This window comes from Mangifera indica, chromosome 20 (assembly GCF_011075055.1).
Source record: "Mangifera indica cultivar Alphonso chromosome 20, CATAS_Mindica_2.1, whole genome shotgun sequence".
Taxonomy (NCBI): Eukaryota; Viridiplantae; Streptophyta; class Magnoliopsida; order Sapindales; family Anacardiaceae; genus Mangifera; species Mangifera indica.
Genome location: NC_058156.1, coordinates 11,983,700 through 12,003,633, shown reverse-complemented (window position 1 = coordinate 12,003,633; position 19,934 = coordinate 11,983,700). Strand labels below are relative to the sequence as shown.

Here is a 19,934-nt window from a genome sequence, read left to right as displayed (position 1 = left end):
TCTTATTATTGATTCACCAAACTTAAATTGAATTATTTTTATTTAAATTAAAAAATATTTAAATTTGATTTAATTAGTACTCACCCTTGCTTCACCCTCGCTTCTTTGTGGGAGCTATTTCATCATTTATGAAATTTATAAAACAGTATTATTATAAATACTCATTATTATACAATAATTAAATATTACTATATAATTTAATATTTTAAAATTAATAATAAAATAACTCCGATCACATTATTTAATACCTAAATTAACAACATTACTCTTCATGTAATTATTGCCACAGCTTGCGCCACATAAATCAATGATCATATGAGGAGCCCAATTTGCGATCGTCGGCCCCATTAAACTGAGGTGTAATGGAACGGAACCGAATGATACCGTTCAAGTTCAAAAAATTACTTTCATTCTCTTGAGATTTAAATTAGTATTTAAATCACAAAATTTATATATTTATCCTCGGCTTATTATATTTTAAATTAAGAAAAAAAAAAGGATAAAAATATAAAATTTAAAGCTTCTTATAATTTTATTCATATTTCCCTATATCCAATTTGTAAACTCGCAAACTCACTGAATTATCATTCTCAAGCTCATACTCAGCTTGACATACACCACACCCCAAGCTCCATAGCTCTCCCTGCAAATAATGTCATTTTCCCCGTTTGGGCAGGGGAGCAATTGCACGAGGAGTTAGCTTCCAGCTTTGGAGCAAAAGTTTCAATAAAACCAAAGAAAAACAATAAAATAAACTTTCGACCCAGGTTTGACTGGGGTCAAACCACAAATAGGAGAGGTTCCCAATGGTTATACCTTGGTTCTCCACAATCCAACAGATAATCTGGTTGCCCCATGTTACAGGTTTGGGTTTTAAATCCATGGTATTACACTATTACTCAACAAATAAAATGAAAAGGAAAGAGTGATTACTCATTTCTTTTTTGTACCTTGTTTCATATTTCACAATGAGATTAAGTAAATGAGAAAGACAAGGTAGAATACACAATACAAGTATACAGGTATATACCCAAAAACCGACACAAGTGTACGAGACCAGGCACTACAATGCTAAAATAAGTTATACTATCAGGAAGGATCAGTGGTTTGATGATTATTTAGTTCTGTTTACGAGCAAAAGAGACATATGATATAATGCACTTCTTTTGATATAATAGTAAAACAAATTGTCCATATATACTCTTTATATACAATATCTGATACGAAATAGCAGTGCTACTACCATATTTATTTAACTATCAAAGGCCTACAAAAATTAAATACAGGGAGACCGTGGAAATAAAAATGTAATTCTAATGTGTTTTAAGTACTTCATAGCATATTATGGTAAGGACTTCATATTGTTATCGGAAGAAATGAATCCGATCACAATAAACGGACAAACAAAAATATATCACATACCTATGGAGCTAAAATTTAATGAAGTTGAAAGAATTATGCTTACCGTAGAGCTAAAATAAATTTGAGCTTCTTCTTTTTACATTTGGTGTTTGATTTTGGTTTCGGTCTCCTGGGTCATGCACCAGGCTGGCCTTTTACTGCTAATCGAGAGTTGGAAGAAAGCAAAGGCCAGAAGAATTGACTGTCAAACTTAAACCCTCAGATCCAGGGCTATTGCAGTCTGAAGACTTCTTGTTGACATTGTATGGTGTCATGCTCAACACCCTGAACGTATACAAAAAATTTATACTGAGATACTTAATTTTGTGACACCAAAAAGAACAAATTTAACATCTTCATAAGTCACATTATCATTGTTTTATGAAGTCAATGAGTTAACTCAATAAACAAAGAAGACAAGAATGAAGCAACAGATGGTAAGTTCAGACTGAACTAGAGAAGGGAAACAAACTAACACTTCATGATGTTTTACTAAAGATTTCATGGACCAGCTGTATCTGAATTCAAATTAATCAAGCTTATAGTGGGTTGTTTGGTGTACATAAGATGTCTTTGGGCACAAGTGTACAAGATGGCTTACATATTAATGAAGTAGCAATTGAGTGGATTGTTCTCATATATTATGCATAATGGAACTATTCTATGCTTCAGTGTGAATGGCTTTACATCATAATACATCTTATACACCTAAAAGACCTCATCGACTAAATGGTTCCTAAATAAATGAAAATTCAAAGTGTTTCCACTGTGGTTGAATAATAACACAGCCAACTCCCAACAGTAAAGAATATACCTATACAAAGTAAAATAAGAATCACCAAATTGAGAACGTTGGTACATACCTTTCCTTGCGCTTCTCCAAAAATCGTGCCAAGGATGCTTTACGAGCCTGAGGCACGGCCACTGCAAGGAGAACAATGATTTGGTTCCATTGACATCAGACATTAAACATAGCAAATAACTCTCATGGACAAGAAAAACCACTCAAAAGAAGCCAAGTAAAAGGCACAAGGAATTACCAGTTTGAATGAGAGATGTAGCCGCAGATCCTACTGAGCCACTTGATTTGGCAGGCTCCAGTTGGTTTTTAGAAGACAGAACTGATATTGGTTTCACCACTGTTATTTCTTTAGTGTAACTAGGTCCTCCACCTGACTCAGAGCTAACATGGGAGGTCATAGAAATAGTGCCTGGAAGGCCTGGGCAGGGTAATGTAATATGGGAATTTTCCCCTTTATAACCATCACCTACAGATGGCCCCAGGACACAGGTTTGCACCTGAGCAGCAGGAAGTGTCTTATTATCAGTCAGAGAGGACCCATTTCCAGCCAATAACACGATAGCTTGAGCCTGGACAGAAAGCCAAAAAGTAAGAAAAAGTCACTAATATCCAAAGGGGCAGAAAAGAGATAAAACAGGTATAAAGCAGATACATATGTACACCTTCTGAGGTGACACATCATCATAGACACAGACAGATCCGTTATAAAAGATGGTCAACTGAGCTGGTGCCCCCTTAGGTTCGGAAGCATTCCTACACAAGAAATTCTATTTCATGCTAGCCATCTTTAGTTTCACTTAAAACTCTTTCTTAGCATTCACTAAAATTGCCTCCATAAGAAACAGCAATACCTAATATCAGTGGTACCAATGATGGAACTTGTGGGGACAAGGACAGAAACTGGAGATTTGATTGAAACTCCACCATGAGGTTGTGAGTTAATGGTATTACCATCCACACTCTGTCCAGTGGAGTTAAGGTGGGAGTGAAGAACTGGAGTGGTCATAGACACAACAATTGTCTGATTGAGTTTGCTGGAGATTGGGAACATCCTCATTTCCTGAGGCCTTTGAACTTGGTTTGCATTTAAGTGTTGCATTGCATAGTTTTTCATCACGCTGTGGTTTCCCCCTTGCTTATCAAGAACAGTAGTTTTCTACAGATAGATCACCCAAAAGAAGAAGAAATAAAATCAGTTTACACAAAATCAACCTTCACATGCGTATAGATCAACATAAAACAAAGTTTGAACTTGGCTTGACAAAGATAATTAACTTCTCTGGTTATAAAAGAAGTAACAGAGTTTGACATTCAACATAAAATATACAGGTAAAATGTACATATTCCAATACCAATCAATGCTGAACTTTAACATTATGAACTAATAATAGTGGAGAAAACGAACCTGGACCATGCCAGCATAAGGTTTCTGGTTGCAATTAAAAGCGTCAGTAGTAGACATAGACATATATCCAGATGAAAATACAGAATCATGAGCCATCTCTCTTTGCCTGTCTTCTTGAGAAGCCTTGAAAGATAGAAACTGAGGAATGGCAGAAACCTCGCTTGAGAAAGACAATTGCATCCCTGAACTCTTCAACGCTGCTACTACAGTAACAAGGTTCTCATATACTACAGCCCATAATCAGGGTCCCCTATACTTGAGATCTAATTTCAATATGAAATAAATAAAACCAACAAGAACAGAAAAAAAATTTAACAATATCTATCCAATTGATTGAAAAACTTAAATTAAACACTAAACTGTAATTGACAAGCTTTTGGTTTCAGGCCACAGCAGAATGGAATCTTCATGTACAAATATTGAGTAGCATTCTCAAAACTTATATTTCATATAATTTTGAGGCATCCAATGTAATTTCTCTAATCTACGATTTAACTTTTAAATGGTTTATATTTTTATATATAACTTTGTATCAGTAAGGAGTTGATCCAACAACCATGCGGAGTAACATTACCCTATAACTCTTTAGAGCACAATCAATAACTTCACCTAAATAAATCAAGGCTATAACATTTGAGCTGCAAGCAATGGCAGACCTAGGGAGGTCAAGAGAGGGTTAGCTGACCCTCCTTGAGTTTAAAAAACTTTCAGTTCTACAAACGTAAAATATCAATATAAACCCTAAATTTTTACATTGACCCCCCTTAGATTTCATTATTCCTTCATTAACTCTCTTATATTTTATTTTTATTCAGCTTTAACCTCTTTCAATTTTATTTATGAGATTGTCACTGGCTACAAGGCCCATGATGTTGAACCAATAATTGTAAGCATTTTCCAAAGTATATATTATGATAAAATGTAGGCGCTACCTGCCCATCTGGACACTACCATTCATATTTGATAAATATAGAACTTAATCCACATTTAATACTATTAAATTCAATGTGTTGAGATCATTATTTAATTCATTCACACGTTAGGTAACACACCCTTTAATCTTTTTAATTTTTTTAAAATCAAAATGACAACTCAACATGACACATTAAGAATTGACACATGAGGAATCAACAACCCCTTCACATCTTACCAAACCAAAACCTTATATAATTCAATAAAATTTTACAACTTTTTCACTAAAAGCATGATCGAACCGAACTGAGTACTGTTTGATTGAACTGGACTCAATGGCATTAGGGGAAAGCTAAAGCTCGCTAAGTTGGGAATATCAATTCCTTGTCAATTGCCCTTATATTTAAAGTCGACAAAATTTTAGCAGTATAAATGCAAGATTTGAAACTTTTTAAGGGTTTATTGATATTATACTTGAGTTGGGCCTAGCCAACCAACAGCAAGCTTGAGCTCAGCAAGTCGGGCTGAGCCTGTCTCGACATAAGCCAACCAGCAAGCAGCTGAGACAAGCTATTTACACCCCTAGTTTTCACAACAACTGAAGCTTTGATTATTTGACCTTCTGGCGCGCTCCACAAACAAAGGTTAGACTCCACCCATAAAAGTAAAATCTTTAGAAAAATTGTGCAAATCGTGAATATTTAACTAACTACTACAAACTTCAACAATTAAAAACAAGCCCATAGTAAAAATTAAATAAATAAAAATGCTTTAATTCTACCTGTCGTCTGTCTTATTTAACATATAGTAAATTCAAGACAACTGAATTGTTCGAACAAAGTATGATCCTATAATATTTCTTGCCTTTTCTTACCGTTATTTTCTGTTTGGTTACTGAGAAAATGAAGGAATATTAAAATTTCATTTTTCAAGTTTTGCTTTGTTAGAAAGTAACATCAATTATAGCAGCTTGATGAGAAATTTTGATTGCTTTTCTTACTGTTTCTATTTGGTTACCAAGAAAATTACAAAAAAAAAAAAAAAACAAAGCAGCTTCCTCCTCAATCCGGATGAGATTACAAATACCGCATTAAGAATTTGTGTGAAATATGAGATGAAGAAAAAATAAGCACACCTGAATCCTTAGAGCCATCACAAGCCTCTTCTTTCACAGTAACCAGAGAAGCCTTCGAAGATAAACCGAGAAAATCTCTCTCCATCTCAATAAAACGACACCGTAACGATTCGATTCAACGAAGAAAAGAAAAGTAAATTCGGTTCAAGTGAACAGAGAAAAAGAAGAAGAAGAAGAAGAAGAAGAGGAATGAGCTTTAAAATGTGATTTGAGAAATTTGACTATTATCACATGGGAGATGTGAACCGTCCGATTTTAAGACTATAAATGACTGGGTGATCCGGTTGTGGACGGGGATTTGTCGGTGAGAAACCACGTGTTGGGGTTGTCATTGATGCAGGAGCGGACACGTGGCGGAAATCGTGAAACTTTTATCTTCGTTGTGAACTCGTGAGTGAAAGTTTCACGAGGAAAATTGTAGGCTCGTGGCTTTGTATTTTTTAATTTCTTACTCATTTTTATTTTTGTTTCTCGTGACTTTTGGCGCGTGTAAGAAAAGCATCTTTTACGCCACAATTCGATTTGAAATAAACCAAAACACGAGTTTGATGGAGTTTGGATAATTTTAGTTGAATTCAGTTTAACTAAATATAATATTAAAAATTTATTAATAAAATAAATAATATTATTTTTATAATAAATAATATTATTTATATAAAAATAATATCATCAATAAAGTAAATTATTAAAAAAAAATTAAATTAAATTTAAATTAAGTTTTTAAAGTAAAATTTTAATATGAAATAAGTCAATTACCAATTTTAATTAAACCCTTTAATTTTAGAAATTATAAATATTCCTCTTTTATAAAGGTGTTTTTTTTTTATACATTTTACAAAATCCTCTTTATTTTTCAAAATATCAATTATTTGAAAAGAGGATAAAGAAAGAATTCAGTTAGTGATGTTGTTAAAAAAGATAATAGAAAAAGAATCCAATCAATGATGATGTCAAAAAAAGGGGTTAGAAAAAAAATTTGGATAGTGACCACGTAAAAAGATAGAGAAAAAAAATAAATTCTAAAAAAAAAATTTAACATTTTAAAGTTTAATCACGAGAAAAATATATAATATTAATTAGTTTCATTAATTTTAACAATTTTACGAATAAATATTTGAGTTTTTAATAGTTAATAAATATTAATATAAAAACATAATAAACTTTTAATAGAAATAAATCCTCTATCATTATATTATTTATATAATACTAATAATTAAAGATAAATTAATAAAATAATCTATCATTTATTTGAACCATGAACAGATAATTATTAATAAGTTAATATCATTAAACAATCTAATTTCTTATTTTATTTTATTTTAATAGATGTGTTGGATTTGACTGGCACTTTGTTTAAAAAATAAAATAAATTGTCTAAAAGGGTAATAGAAATCAATTATTGAAGGTATAAATAATTAATAATTTAATAAATATAAATAATTAATAATTATTGTATTAGGTAAGATATAATAAAAAAGTATTAATAAATTATTTTATTTAATATATTTAAATGCAATTATATTAAAATATTTATTCAATTATTTATTATAAGAAAATAAAAGGATTTTAGTTATAAATAATTAATATTTAATAAATAAATATAAAATAAGTAATAAAATCAAATTATTTGATAATTTACTTTCTTACCCCCAGTTAAAAAAAATATAAACAACTATATATTTTAAATTCACTTTTCTGACAAATTTTCCCTTCTTCTGTTTTCTTTTTCTCGTTTTGCTTCAACACAACTCCATTTCTTTCTCCTTCTCAGTCTTCTAAATTCCAAAAAAAGAAAAAAAAAAAAAACTGTCCAAATCCAAAACTCACCATAAAAAATCTCCAGTTCTTCACTTTTCGTCTTCTTCAGTGTTTTTCTCAGCCATGCCAAGGCTGCTTAACATTACTCTTTAATTAACATTTACAATGGTGTTCAAGAACAAACTATTTTTCTCTTCTAAGAAATCCTCTGACTCCGATGGATCCAGCTCCCCTCGATCCTTCGGATCCAACTCCCCCATCCGATCCGACAAGAAGAAGCCCAAATCCGGTTCAAAAGACGACCAGACGCAGACCCAGATCCCAAGTTCCACTTCTACTTCGAGCTTCGGTGGCGTCGCTTGCAGGCAAACCCAAGTCAAAGATGGAGTCAAGAAGAAGGAGGTTAGAAGAAAGGAAACGGCGAGTATTTTAACGCCGACTGTATCGGCTTCTACTTCGTCTCCTACCAAGCAGAAGGAGATGGCGAGTGCGGCGTCGCCGATTCTGGCGTCGTCCCTGGGGCTGAATCGGATAAAGACGCGGTCGGGACCACTGCCGCAGGAGACTTTCTTTAGTTTTAAGGGAGATAAACCAGCCGCGAGTAATTTGTCAAGGGGCGGCGGTGATGGGAATTCGAGTTCGGGAAGATCTTTGGCAAGTGGGAGTGGGAGTGGGAGCGGGAGTGGAAAGAAGAAAATGGGGTTTAATGAAAGTGTTAGTGAAAGTTTTGGTGGCGAAAATGGGTCGCTTGGTGGGAAGTCTCGAGAACAGAGTCCGAGTTTGCTGGCGAAGTCTCGCTTGCAGAGCGGTGAATCTTCATCTGAAGCTGGTAATTTTTGTTTGAGAAATTTCAGATAATGAAGAAAAATAAACCTGATATAAGTATAGGATAGAGAAGGAAATAGCAGCTAGTCGGACGAAGTAACGGGCGTTACTGTTACTGGAGGAAAGTTTATTCTTAGTAGAAATTATAAATATTAGTCAGTAATGAGCACTACTCTTAATAGATGATAGTATGTACTTTGAATAGATGAAAGAATAAATTTATTAGTCAGGGATGAATTGAGCTTTACTCTTAATAGGAAGTGTAAGCATATTGATAAGTGAGAGAGAAGATATGTTGTTTGGGACATAATGAGCCTTCCCTTTGAGAGATTTCAGTAGATGGCAATCTAAAACAATTTCCAAGTGCCAAGTTTCTCCGAGTTGGTGGAGCGCCTTGCTTTTCACAATTACAAGACATAATGTGCATTACCCTTTGAGAGAGTTCCATTGATAGCAATCGTCCAAGTGCCAAGTTTCTCTGAGTCGGCACCTTTCTTTTCACAATCACAATATAGATCTGGTGATTCACTTTATTTAATATATCAGAGTAAGATTAACAAGGTTAAACATGTTCAAGAATCTAGAAAGTTAGTATAACTGAAATGTAAGGGATTCTTTTGGAAGAAGTTAGTTTATTTTGCTAAGAAGTTGCTTAATTACAAATCAAGGAGTATAAATTTATTTCTAATGGATAAAACAAAGGGGAAAGATAAGATATGTGGTTTGTTACTTAATGAGTGTCATCCTTGAGAGAATTACATGGATGTCAATCTATAATGATTGCCATGTGCCAAGTAACTGCAAGTCAGTGAAGCACTTTTTGTTCATTTATTTTTCACAAATATACAATAGTTCTAGTGATCCACTTTGTTTAGGATAATTTATGTGTGGGACTGTTTGGGAGGAGCAGTTTGTTTAGTATGCTAAGAAGAAGATTCACAAATCAAGGAGTGTAAATTTATTGATGAAGGGAAAAAGGGAAGAGAAGATATCTGGTATGGGACATAAGGAGCCTTCCTTCTTGAAAGAGCTCCATTGGATGACAATTTAAAAGATTTTCCATGTGACAACTTACTCTCAGTTGGTAGAACACCTTTTATTCTTTTGCTTTTCGCAATTACTGGACAGTTCTAGTGATCCACTTCAGTTAGTATATTAAAGAAAGTTAAAGCATGTGGAAGTTTTAATATATTAGGGTGATCTTTCATACCTTTTGAGGCGTTCTTTTATACTATGATAAATTTCTTGAGCTATCAAGAGATCACGTTCTGATATCAGCCTTTTGTATATTGGCTTTGCAAGGAAACATTGATATTTTGGAGCATTCCACTATATGCCTCTCAACTGTGCTAGCTAATGCTTTATTTATTATAGATACGCTCGAATGAATTATTTTATTACTTCACTTCCTTAGGGAAATGCCATCCTTTTGAATTTATCAAGTCATGATGAGAGTGAGCCTTGTATGAGGACTAAAAAAGCAAGAGTTTTTGGTTTCTATTAGCCCTGACTCAATTATAATGTCAAAAAGGTAGTTTTATAGGAGTTTGTTGTCTCTACAGTTAAACGCAAAAATTGAAATTTTATTTGTTCAAATCAATGAGTAGATACAACCTAATTTTGCCCATTTCTATGGTAAGGAAGGTTGGATAAGGCCACTATGAAGGAGCTTACGTTGCACTAGAACTTAATTAGAACACATTCTTTGCAACTGAAGCTGTGTATGGTAAAATTTACATAATGAAAGAGATCGGAAGTAAAAAGCTTCACAAGTGTAAAGGAGAAGAGGTATCCATTATATTATCGATGGAGAGATGTATGTCTAGTAGACAATGTGTATAACCTCAGTCACCTAGCTTGGTCTTTCTAATTTATACAGCTTCCAAGAAGAAAAGATGTACTTCCACAAGCTATGGTTGAGGCAGCCATATTAATTGAAACCTTAGTCTCTGAGGAAGCTCCAAAGCTATATATATATATATTTTTACTTTCCATGGACCTTTTTGTTGAGTGCTTATGATTTTATTATTGAACTGCAATATCACATAGACCTGTAAAAGGGAGTAACGATTTACAAAATGAAAGAAAACAAAACATGGATATATGATTTTGTTATGGTTTTGTTATCCTTGTTTCCCTATTATTTCTCGCTTGTTTCTTTGTTTATCTTAATAGGGAAATAAAGCTATTCTAGAAATGGTGATGATATTGTTATGCTGTGAAACTTAGAAATTTTCTAGGTTTAGAAATTTTTTTTATTTTAGACATGTTATTATGATAGACGCAAGAAAGAAATTTACACTTTATCACCATTGTTAGAGATATTTAAAGCAATTAAACATGCTTCTATTAGATAAACTCTATTATGTAAATTTTATTGTAATGCTTATTATTTTCTTATATTTGTTAATTTATCTAATTTAAATTTCTGCCAAGTTTTTTTTAACTGTAGACAGGTTATAAATTTATACAATATTAATATGAATAGGTTCTACTGTATTATTGTTTTTTGTTTTTCATTTTGTACAATTTGATTTTCATATGTATATGTTAACAGTCATAATCCTACCAAGATTTTGATGGAGTGTATCTTGTTCTGCCTCTTACATTGTTTAATTGGTCTATGATACCATCTTAACTTGGGGCTTTTTTTTTTTTTTTCTAACTTAGTCTAAATTAACATAATTTAAATCATTTCAGTTGTTTGGTTTTTAGCTTAACAATGACTTTTTGCTAAAATTTAGTTAAGAAAATTTATTTCTTTTTTAACTTTTCACTTGGCAAAAAATGTCTATAATAGTTTGGACATTTTACTAAACCTTTTCTTAACCTTTCTTCATAGGATGTCAATTGTGTCATTTGCAAGTCTCTATATTTCTTATGCTAAACTGCCTGATCATGCATTTTAGTTCAACTAGGTTTTCACTTTCGTTGATATTTACTTTAAAGTTTATATTTCTTAAATAATATAACAAAAATAGATTTAAAGAATATTACGTTTAGAATCAAGTGGACATATATATGTCAAAAATGTCAATTTTTTGATCTTTTATTTGAAAGAAAAACCAACTTAACACATATTATTAGACTGTATAATTAAAAAATCAAACATATCATTCAAATTCATTCATTCAGATCTATTTAGATATTAAATCAATTTCATTCTATTCCAATTTAAGAGGAAAAATCTGTCTTAGGCTTGTTAATTTATTGGTATTAATTCAGTCAAAAATCATTTCCAAACAATAGGAAGCTGATTTCTAAACCTGTGTATAGTTCATGTGGTGTCATGGGAAACATGAAGAAAATGGGATAAAACTTCTGTATGAAAAATATATGTAACCGGACATTTGAAAAGGACTATATTTTTTTAGTTTGCATCATCATCTTTGTTTTCCTACCCAAAGGAGACAATACCCAGTCCAACTTATTATGCACGTCTTGTGTTGTTCTCAACTTTCTTTTTCATGTGTTTTTGCATTTGCTTTTACTTGCAACTTCTCCACAATGTTTTTCCTTGTAGCATATGCTTGCGTTAAAGCTGAGTGCTAGTTTTAAAAAATGCTTTCAGTTAACACTGTAAAAATGAATGGAAAAATATATTAGCTTCCTTTCCCAAAAAATCTTTTTGACATCTTGAATCACTTTAGCAGGGCGATATGAATCATCATGGGGCCGGACTGGGGGATTAAGAAGTTCAGAACTCTGTACGCCTGAGGTATTGTTGGAAGTATGCTCTTCTTGAATTCTTAGGTGTTTTTCTTGTTATTTATTAAATATTTGTTGAAATTTGATATTTGATTTGTAGACTTCATATGATTGTGAAAACCCGAAGGAGTCTGAATCTCCTCGATTTCAAGCTATACTCCGTGTGACAAGTGCTCCAAGAAAAAGGTTTCCTGCTGATATCAAAAGTTTCTCCCACGAATTAAATTCTAAAGGTGTACGGCCTTTCCCATTTATGAAGCCTCGAGGCATAAATAATCTGGAGGTACTTTGGTTTCTCTTGTGTTATATTTCATTGCAGGTTATGTATGGATTGTGCTTTAGAAGTCACTGGATTTAAATAGTTTGCTGTTATATACAGGAGATCTTGGTTGTTATTCGGGCAAAATTTGACAAAGCAAAAGAAGAAGTGAACTCTGATCTGGCTATATTTGCTGGCGATCTGGTTGGAATTCTTGAAAAAAATGCAGAAAGCCATCCTGAATGGCAGGAAACCATTGAGGACTTGCTGGTTTTGGCTAGGAGCTGTGCTATGACATCACCTGGAGAGTTTTGGCTTCAATGTGAAGGAATAGTACAGGAATTGGATGATAGGCGTCAGGAACTTCCACCTGGTGTGCTAAAGCAACTTCATACCAAAATGCTTTTCATTCTCACAAGGTGTACTAGATTGTTGCAGTTCCACAAGGAAAGTGGGTTGGCAGAGGATGTAAATGTCGTGCAGCTTCGTCGGTCTGGGGTCCTGCATTCGGCAGATAAACGAATTCCTCAAGGCATTGGAAGGGATGCAAAAGTTTCCAGTACTGTGAAGGCCTCCAAGGCAACTTCAGCCAGGAAATCTTATAGTCAGGAGCAACGTGGCATGGATTTGAAGAAAGACTATGTTATGCCAGAGGGTAACATTCTCTGTCCCACTGATGACACTGCAAAGAACTTGGATTCCCCTGCAAGCAGGGACCGAATGGCCTCTTGGAAGAAATTTCCAACTCCAGTTGGAAAGATCACGGAAAGTCCTACATCAAAGGAACAGACTGAAAGTAAAAGTGAACTTTTGAAACCCTCAAACCACAGAAGAGGAAAATCTGATGTGGATGTGACAGCTTCTAAACCACCTGAGCTTCCTCCTCGAAAAGAAACCTTGGAGAATTCATCCAAGCACCAACACAAAGTTTCTTGGGGTTACTGGGGAGACCAGCAAAATATTTCTGAAGACAGTAGTTCAATAATTTGTCGTATTTGTGAGGAAGAGGTTTCAACCTCGTTTGTGGAAGATCACTCCAAAATTTGTGCAATTGCTGATAGATGTGATCAATTTGGTCTAAGTGTCAATGAACGACTTCTCAGAATTGCAGAAACTCTTGAGAAGATTATGGAATCCTTTGGACAGAAGGATATTAATCAGGCAGTTGTAGGAAGTCCAGACGTAGCAAAGCTTTCAAATTCGAGTGTGACTGAAGAATCTGATGTTCTCTCCCCAAAATTTAGTGATTGGTCTCGGAGGGGCTCAGAGGACATGCTTGACTATGTTCCTGAAGCTGATAATTCTGTTTTTATGGATGACCTGAAGGGTTTACCGTCCATGTCATGTAAAACTCGTTTTGGTCCAAAATCTGAGCAAGGAATGACAACATCATCTGCTGGTAGCATGACTCCCAGGTCTCCTTTGTTGACACCCAAGACTAGTCCAATAGATTCATTATTGGCAGGAAAGGGTACTTACTCTGAGCATGATGATGTTGCACAGGTATCTTTTTGTCCTTTGGTTGATATAAAAGTTGATACACTTCACAACTTATCAACTAGATTGTGGTATTACAACTTATTTTCTACAAGTGGGAATATTGCTTCTAGGTATATATATATTATGTATTCTCTGGCTTGTTTGTGTCATAGTATTTGCTAGGACTCAGTGATGATTTTGTATATTAGTTCTAATATTGGTGATGATGTGCTTGAATTCCTTCTGGATTCTGCAGATGAATGAACTTGTTGATATTGCAAGATGTTCAGCAACTACACCATTGAATGATGAAAGGTCCATTCCATATTTGCTAACTTGTCTTGAAGACTTAAGGGTTGTCATTGACCGTAGGAAGTTTGATGCGCTCACTGTGGAGACCTTTGGGACTCGTATAGAGAAGCTAATTCGGTGAGTGTTTCGCTGCTTTATTTGTTGAATATATTAATTAAAACACTCTCATACTTACCTTTCCACTTAGAAGTTCGGTTGACGTTTTCTTTAAGAAACTTTTTTAACTAGGGCCTTTGAATAATCTGAATGGAATTTTGTTCTGCTTAGCATAATGAAGTATGATCATGTAGGGAGAAGTATTTGCAGCTCTGTGAGCTGGTGGATGATGTTAAAGTTGATATAGCTAGTACTGTAATCGACGAAGATGCTCCTTTGGAAGATGATGTTGTTCGTAGCTTGAGAACAAGTCCTATACATTCCTCTAAGGATCGTACAACTATTGATGATTTTGAGATAATAAAACCAATTAGTCGAGGGGCATTCGGACGGGTTTTCTTGGCGAAAAAGAGAACCACAGGGGATCTTTTTGCAATAAAGGTATATGGTTGCTATATTATTATTGTTTTCTCCTGTGCTTCTACTTAGAATGTCCACATTTGTTCATTTTTACTGCATTAAATAAGCATATATATTTTCACTGATTTACAGTAATTTGTTTGATTATTATAACACCTATTAAATGTAGAGTTGTTTTCCATTGATCTACATTTAATTGTCACTTTTTCCATTTTGTTAGGTTCTCAAAAAGGCAGATATGATCCGTAAAAATGCTGTTGAAAGTATATTAGCAGAACGTGATATATTGATTTCTGTCCGCAATCCATTTGTGGTGAGCAGGTCTTGCTTGCAAAGCAATTTACTTTGAGTTGGAAATTGTTTTCCTGTTTTAACTTGAATGGAAGCTGTGTCAGGTTCGGTTTTTCTACTCCTTTACATGTCGTGAGAACTTGTACCTTGTGATGGAGTATTTGAATGGAGGAGATCTATATTCATTGTTGAGAAATTTAGGCTGCTTAGATGAAGATGTTGCTCGTGTATACATTGCTGAAGTTGTAAGATTTCTCTTTTTGGTGTTTTTCTGCTGCTTCTTTATGGTTCAACTAGGTGTGAACATTCTGCTCCATTTTTTTGTGGGTCCCAGGTTCTTGCTTTGGAATATTTACATTCTCTTAGAGTGGTTCATCGTGACTTGAAGCCTGATAATTTGTTGATTGCACATGATGGTCATATAAAGGTAACTAGTTTTTCAAAATTTTTTTCCTTGCTCAGGTTTGTCTTTTTCCATTATATTTTGTTTCTGTTATTTTTGAATTGATGATTCATAGGTTGCATGTAATGTCAATACCTGATCATGTTGACATGCAAAGCCTTAAGGCTGTTTTGAAGCAAGACATTGACTATAGTAATTTATTTTCTTGTATGGTACTAATTTTTTCTGTATTTCCTTTTTTATTTTGGTCCCAAATTGCTTCTTTTTGATGGTTTGCATTCCTTTTGTTTTATCTAAATGTAAATGCAGAAGAGATATTTGATTTGCTTTTGTTTTGATTAGTTTGATTCGCTTTTGTTTTGATTGATCTTATGCACTGCACTTTAAAACCGATTGTTTAATACAGTTCTAAGTTCAACAAATTTTGTCATATTGGAGATTTCCTTGTCAAGCATTTCTCGTGTTTTCTATAATTCAACTTAGAGGAGATCTTTCATTCCATCTGGCAGTTAACAGACTTTGGGCTTTCCAAAGTTGGTCTCATCAACAGCACAGATGATTTATCGGGTCCAGCAGTTAGTGGTACGTCGATGATGGTGGATGATGAGCCACAGTTGACCGTATCAGAGCATCGGCGAGAAAGATCGAAGAAACGGTCTGCTGTGGGCACACCTGACTATTTGGCTCCAGAGATACTTTTGGGAACTGGACATGGTCTCTCTATACTCATCTTCTTTATCTATTTATTCATATTATAGTTGAACTTGGTGTTAAACAGTGGTTATCCTTGAAGGAATATATATCTCTGAAAGTTACAATCGCCTTATCTACCTGTATACTCATATTACAGTTGAACTTGGCATTGAATAGTGGTCATCCTTGAAGGAATATTTGTGCCTGAAAGCTCACTCATGTTTGGTTCAAACAATTAGTCATGGACTAAAAACTTTTTTCAAATTTAGCAGTTACGTTACTGTGAACAATGAAATCGTAGTATCACCTGACTGTCACATTTTTATTATTCACCTAATGAGCTTATGCTTTTTAATCAAGTTTTGCTTGCTTGTAAATTATTTAAAGGAGTTTCTATGTTGCACTATTTTCTTCAGGCACAACAGCTGATTGGTGGTCTGTGGGTGTCATTTTATTTGAACTAATTGTCGGAATACCGCCCTTTAATGCAGAGCATCCTCAGGTTCATTGCTTTTTTATTGTTATGGTTGTCATGGTTCAATTACTTTGGTGTATTTATTTGCCCTTATTTTTTCGTGGTATTGTTAGACAAAGATTTCTACTACATTTAAAATGCTTGGTTGATGGATAGGGATTTTTTGTGCTCAGGGTATAAGATTTCAGAGGGTTAATGCATTAGTTTACATCTTAATTCCCCTTTTACCAATTGATTCAGTTTGTCAGTTCATTCCAATTCTTAATGTGTTTTGATTGCAGCAAATATTTGATAATATTCTGAATCGTAAAATACCTTGGCCTAGTGTATCTGGTGAAATGAGCCCTGAAGCACAAGATCTTATTGATCGGTAAGAAATTCATTGGCTTTCATGTTGAAATAAATACCCTCAGTATCATATATATAATAAGGACTGCAGATCATCTGACTGATTATTTTTTATGATTATATTAGATAAGTAACTTTAATTCAATCATAAAAATTTATCAGTTAGTGTTTTATTCCTTCATTGATGCTAAATTTAAATTTTGCAGTAACCTGCCTAAGTTTGACAATCAACTCATGTTTCAAAGATTTTACCATTTCCTTTTTCTGATTTTGGGTGTGCGCCTTTTGTAGTAACCTGCCTGTTATTTTGGTTATGTTTCTCGCATTTTGTTTTCATAAATTCATCTAAGAGAGATGTTATATTCACTTATAATAATTACCAATTTAGATAATAATGATAATGTGTCATCATATGATTGAATGTTACTTTATCCTTCATTCAAATACATCTACAGTTCTGTACATAGTTTTATTGTTAGTAAAAATTCTATGGAATGCTAACATCAGAAACATGAAAATCTTCTTTTTCTCTTGAACACAATTTATCAATTAAGTCATGTATTAGTATGCATTTGATTGCTAAAAATGTAGACATGAGATTTGTTAAGATTGATGATTTCTTGCTTTTAACTTGATTGTCTTAAATTGGATGTATTACTTCTGCTAATTTATTACAATGTGCCTTTTCTTTGGATAAAAGTTAGTAGTTTTTGGGTGAAATGCTAAATCAGCCAAGACAGACTGCTGGCTCTTTGAAATTGATTAAAGATTTTGAAGTATCATATAGTTGATGCTTCTATTTTACAGATTATTGACCGAAGACCCACATCAGAGACTTGGAGCTGGAGGAGCGTCAGAGGTGATAGTTTTGTGTGCTTCTTTGTTCGTTGTTTTGGAATTCATTTTTGCGTTCTTAAAACTGGAATAATGGGGAGAAATCTTATCATACAGGTGAAGCAGCATATCTTCTTCAAAGACATCAACTGGGACACGTTGGCTAGACAGAAGGTATTGATTGCCCCTTCATTGATAAACATACGGATGCACTCTTCACCATTTAAAGTCTTTGATTGACCAAACCATGCAAGCTATCACTTTTTACAGGCTGCGTTTGTTCCCACTTCAGAGAGTGCACTGGATACTAGTTACTTCACAAGTCGCTACTCGTGGAATACATCAGACGACCGTGTATATCCAGCAAGTGACTTCGAGGACTCCAGTGAAGCGGACAGCTTAAGTGGCAGTAGTTGCCTGAGTAATCGCCCAGAAGAAGCGGTATAGCATCCTAAAAATTACCAAAGTTTCATAAATTGATTTGTAGAACTTTTAGGTTCTTTATGTATGTCTGTCGTGGGGTTGACTTGCTCTTGAACAATAATGTAAACAGGGAGATGAATGTGGAGGGCTTGCCGAGTTCGAGTCTAGCTCTTCTGTCAATTACTCCTTCAGTAATTTCTCATTCAAGGTATTCTTTTAACGACTTCAAAAATTCAGTTAACAGTGCTTGGTGCAATTCACTCGACAATTTAGCTATATTTATATTAAGCCTTTGGAGAATTGGCCCATTTTCATAATTTCCGTTTAGCCCCCATGTTTTGTTGATGAATTCTATTTTCCTTCATGGCTAATCTATAGAGTAAGAGTGTGTGCACTGACAATGAGTACTAATTTATTTGTTAATGATGATGTGTTACTATGTGATTATGTGTTATTTTATCTTTAATAGTATCTTTGAGAGAACCACATCTCAAAAACTAGTAGTTGATATTGAAAACTCTAAAGTCATATAAATCTTACATTAAAAGCCTATATTTTCTAAAATGGGGTTGAAGTCTCATACCTTGTATTTGTAATTCTAACATACCATCATGTTTTACAGTTTGGACAATCACGTGGGTTGACCATGCTCTAATTCTCTATTAGCCCCGAGTAAACACTGTAATATTGATGTTACTACCTATGTCACACAATTGCAATGGAGAGATGTGATAGTGGTTCTGATACCAAACAATATGAACTTTAGGAAAACAATACCTCAAAAACTAGTTATTAAAATTAAAAACTCAAAGTCATATAAACTCTATATATGAAGTTTATCCTTTCCAATATAGGATATAAGTCTTAAATCAAAATCACTAATCAATTGGTAACACGTCATCATTAGTACACAAAATAGATTGTTTTCATCTATACTTCTGTTTTCATTTTGTATCATTCAAGTTTCATGCCATTTCCCTGTCCTCTTTTAACAACATCCCTCAAAAACAACCAACCTCCAAATTTCGGATATCACTTCTACAATTCTAACTTGCTTTGCTTTTGGCTATTAGAATCTCTCCCAGCTTGCATCAATCAACTACGATCTGCTTTCAAAGGGTTGGAAGGATGATCCGAAAAACCCTAATGCATAGCAACTGTATCTTCATTATCAGAAGCTGAAATCAGCTTTCAGCTTTCTATGGATGCCAATGTACCAATTCAGTGGCATTGTTTGTATACTTTTGTACATGTATGATATCACAAAACTCTCACAACTCCTACTTCAGCTTTCTTTTATCTCACTCTGCCAAGTATAATCCTGCTTGAGTTGTGCATTTTTCAGAGACAAAACTCACTGCAGAAGCTGCTTTTGGGATGTGCTCTTTCTTGTTATAGGTAAAGAAGTTAAAACTCCAACTGGGGTTTCAATTTTACTGTTGATTTTTGTCTGAACTGAGAACTGTAAAATGTTTCTAACTTATAATTTCTGTTTTGGCTTATGAATTTATTCTTGTGATTTTTGAAACCATAGCAATGAGAACACATCCCCCATTTATATTAAGCCCTTGTAAAATCCTTTCTATGTAAATATTTATGTTAGATGGTGAAAAGGTTTCTCTAAATCCCCATTTTCAGGACAGCAAAGAATTATAACTTTTTTCTTTATTGAAGGGGCTGAATTTAAAACCATTTCTCTATTGGAGGGACTAATTTTATTTTCTATCAATGGAATTACACTTTAGGGTTTTGCTGGGCTGATTTTAAAACCTTTTTTTCAATTGAAGAAACTAATTGTATTTTCTATTAATAGAACTATACTTTGGGTTTTCCTAATAAAGAGACTAAACTTTTAGATTTTTTTATTGAATTTATCGAACTTTTAAATTTTCTAATTGAAAATATTAAATATTCAACATTTCCAATTGAAAGTATTGAGTAAATATAATTAGGGT

At 33.7% G+C, this 19,934-nt stretch overlaps 2 protein-coding genes across 7 annotated transcripts; one reads left to right on the top strand and one right to left on the bottom strand.

Annotated features, from left to right (window-relative positions):
• Positions 1-508: 508 nt before the first annotated feature.
• LOC123204726 (protein TIFY 6B) lies at positions 509-5,880 on the bottom strand. 5 transcript variants are annotated; one of them, XR_006499608.1, is made up of 8 exons: positions 5,656-5,879; positions 3,609-3,811; positions 3,055-3,359; positions 2,866-2,956; positions 2,442-2,772; positions 2,265-2,325; positions 1,466-1,686; positions 509-643 (listed from the first exon to the last, which is right to left on the bottom strand). XR_006499608.1 is itself a non-coding variant. In XM_044621526.1 (7 exons), exons 1-7 carry the CDS (start codon positions 5,738-5,740, stop codon positions 1,563-1,565), a joined length of 1,197 nt encoding a protein of 398 aa, XP_044477461.1. In that variant the 5' UTR covers positions 5,741-5,880; the 3' UTR covers positions 1,149-1,562. The 5 variants fall into 5 exon arrangements, 4 of the variants coding, with proteins under 4 accessions (XP_044477461.1, XP_044477462.1, XP_044477460.1 ...); XM_044621526.1 differs by lacking the exon at positions 509-643 and having other exon boundaries at positions 1,149-1,686; positions 3,609-3,808; positions 5,656-5,880; XM_044621527.1 differs by lacking the exon at positions 509-643 and having other exon boundaries at positions 1,149-1,686; positions 3,609-3,805; positions 5,656-5,880.
• A 1,487-nt stretch (positions 5,881-7,367) lies between these two features.
• Positions 7,368-19,543, top strand: LOC123204480 (probable serine/threonine protein kinase IREH1). Of its 2 annotated transcripts, none has more exons than XM_044621152.1 (18): positions 7,368-8,242; positions 11,892-11,956; positions 12,047-12,229; positions 12,326-13,708; positions 13,941-14,113; positions 14,287-14,533; positions 14,733-14,825; positions 14,908-15,048; positions 15,138-15,230; positions 15,716-15,920; positions 16,316-16,401; positions 16,656-16,744; positions 17,530-17,581; positions 17,674-17,730; positions 17,827-17,997; positions 18,110-18,187; positions 19,053-19,231; positions 19,325-19,543. In XM_044621152.1, the coding sequence occupies exons 1-17, from the start codon at positions 7,579-7,581 to the stop codon at positions 19,131-19,133; spliced, it is 3,861 nt and encodes a 1,286-aa protein (XP_044477087.1). In that variant the 5' UTR covers positions 7,368-7,578; the 3' UTR covers positions 19,134-19,231; positions 19,325-19,543. The 2 variants fall into 2 exon arrangements, with proteins under 2 accessions (XP_044477087.1, XP_044477086.1); XM_044621151.1 differs by having other exon boundaries at positions 11,889-11,956.
• The last annotated feature ends 391 nt before the right edge of the window (positions 19,544-19,934 follow it).

Bases quoted from the DNA above. Each gene is read 5' to 3' on its own strand.
- LOC123204726 (XM_044621525.1), bottom strand. From the start codon at position 5,740: ATGGAGAGAGATTTTCTCGGTTTATCTTCGAAGGCTTCTCTGGTTACT. The intron at 3,360-3,608 runs GTTCGTTTTCTC...ATCTATCTGTAG, and splicing joins CTTATGCTGGCATGGTCCAG to AAAACTACTGTTCTTGATAA. The intron at 2,957-3,054 runs GTATTGCTGTTT...TTTCTTGTGTAG, and splicing joins ATTGGTACCACTGATATTAG to GAATGCTTCCGAACCTAAGG.
- LOC123204480 (XM_044621151.1), top strand. From the start codon at position 7,579: ATGGTGTTCAAGAACAAACTATTTTTCTCTTCTAAGAAATCCTCTGAC. The intron at 11,957-12,046 runs GTATTGTTGGAA...TTTGATTTGTAG, and splicing joins CAGAACTCTGTACGCCTGAG to ACTTCATATGATTGTGAAAA. The intron at 12,230-12,325 runs GTACTTTGGTTT...TGTTATATACAG, and splicing joins GAGGCATAAATAATCTGGAG to GAGATCTTGGTTGTTATTCG.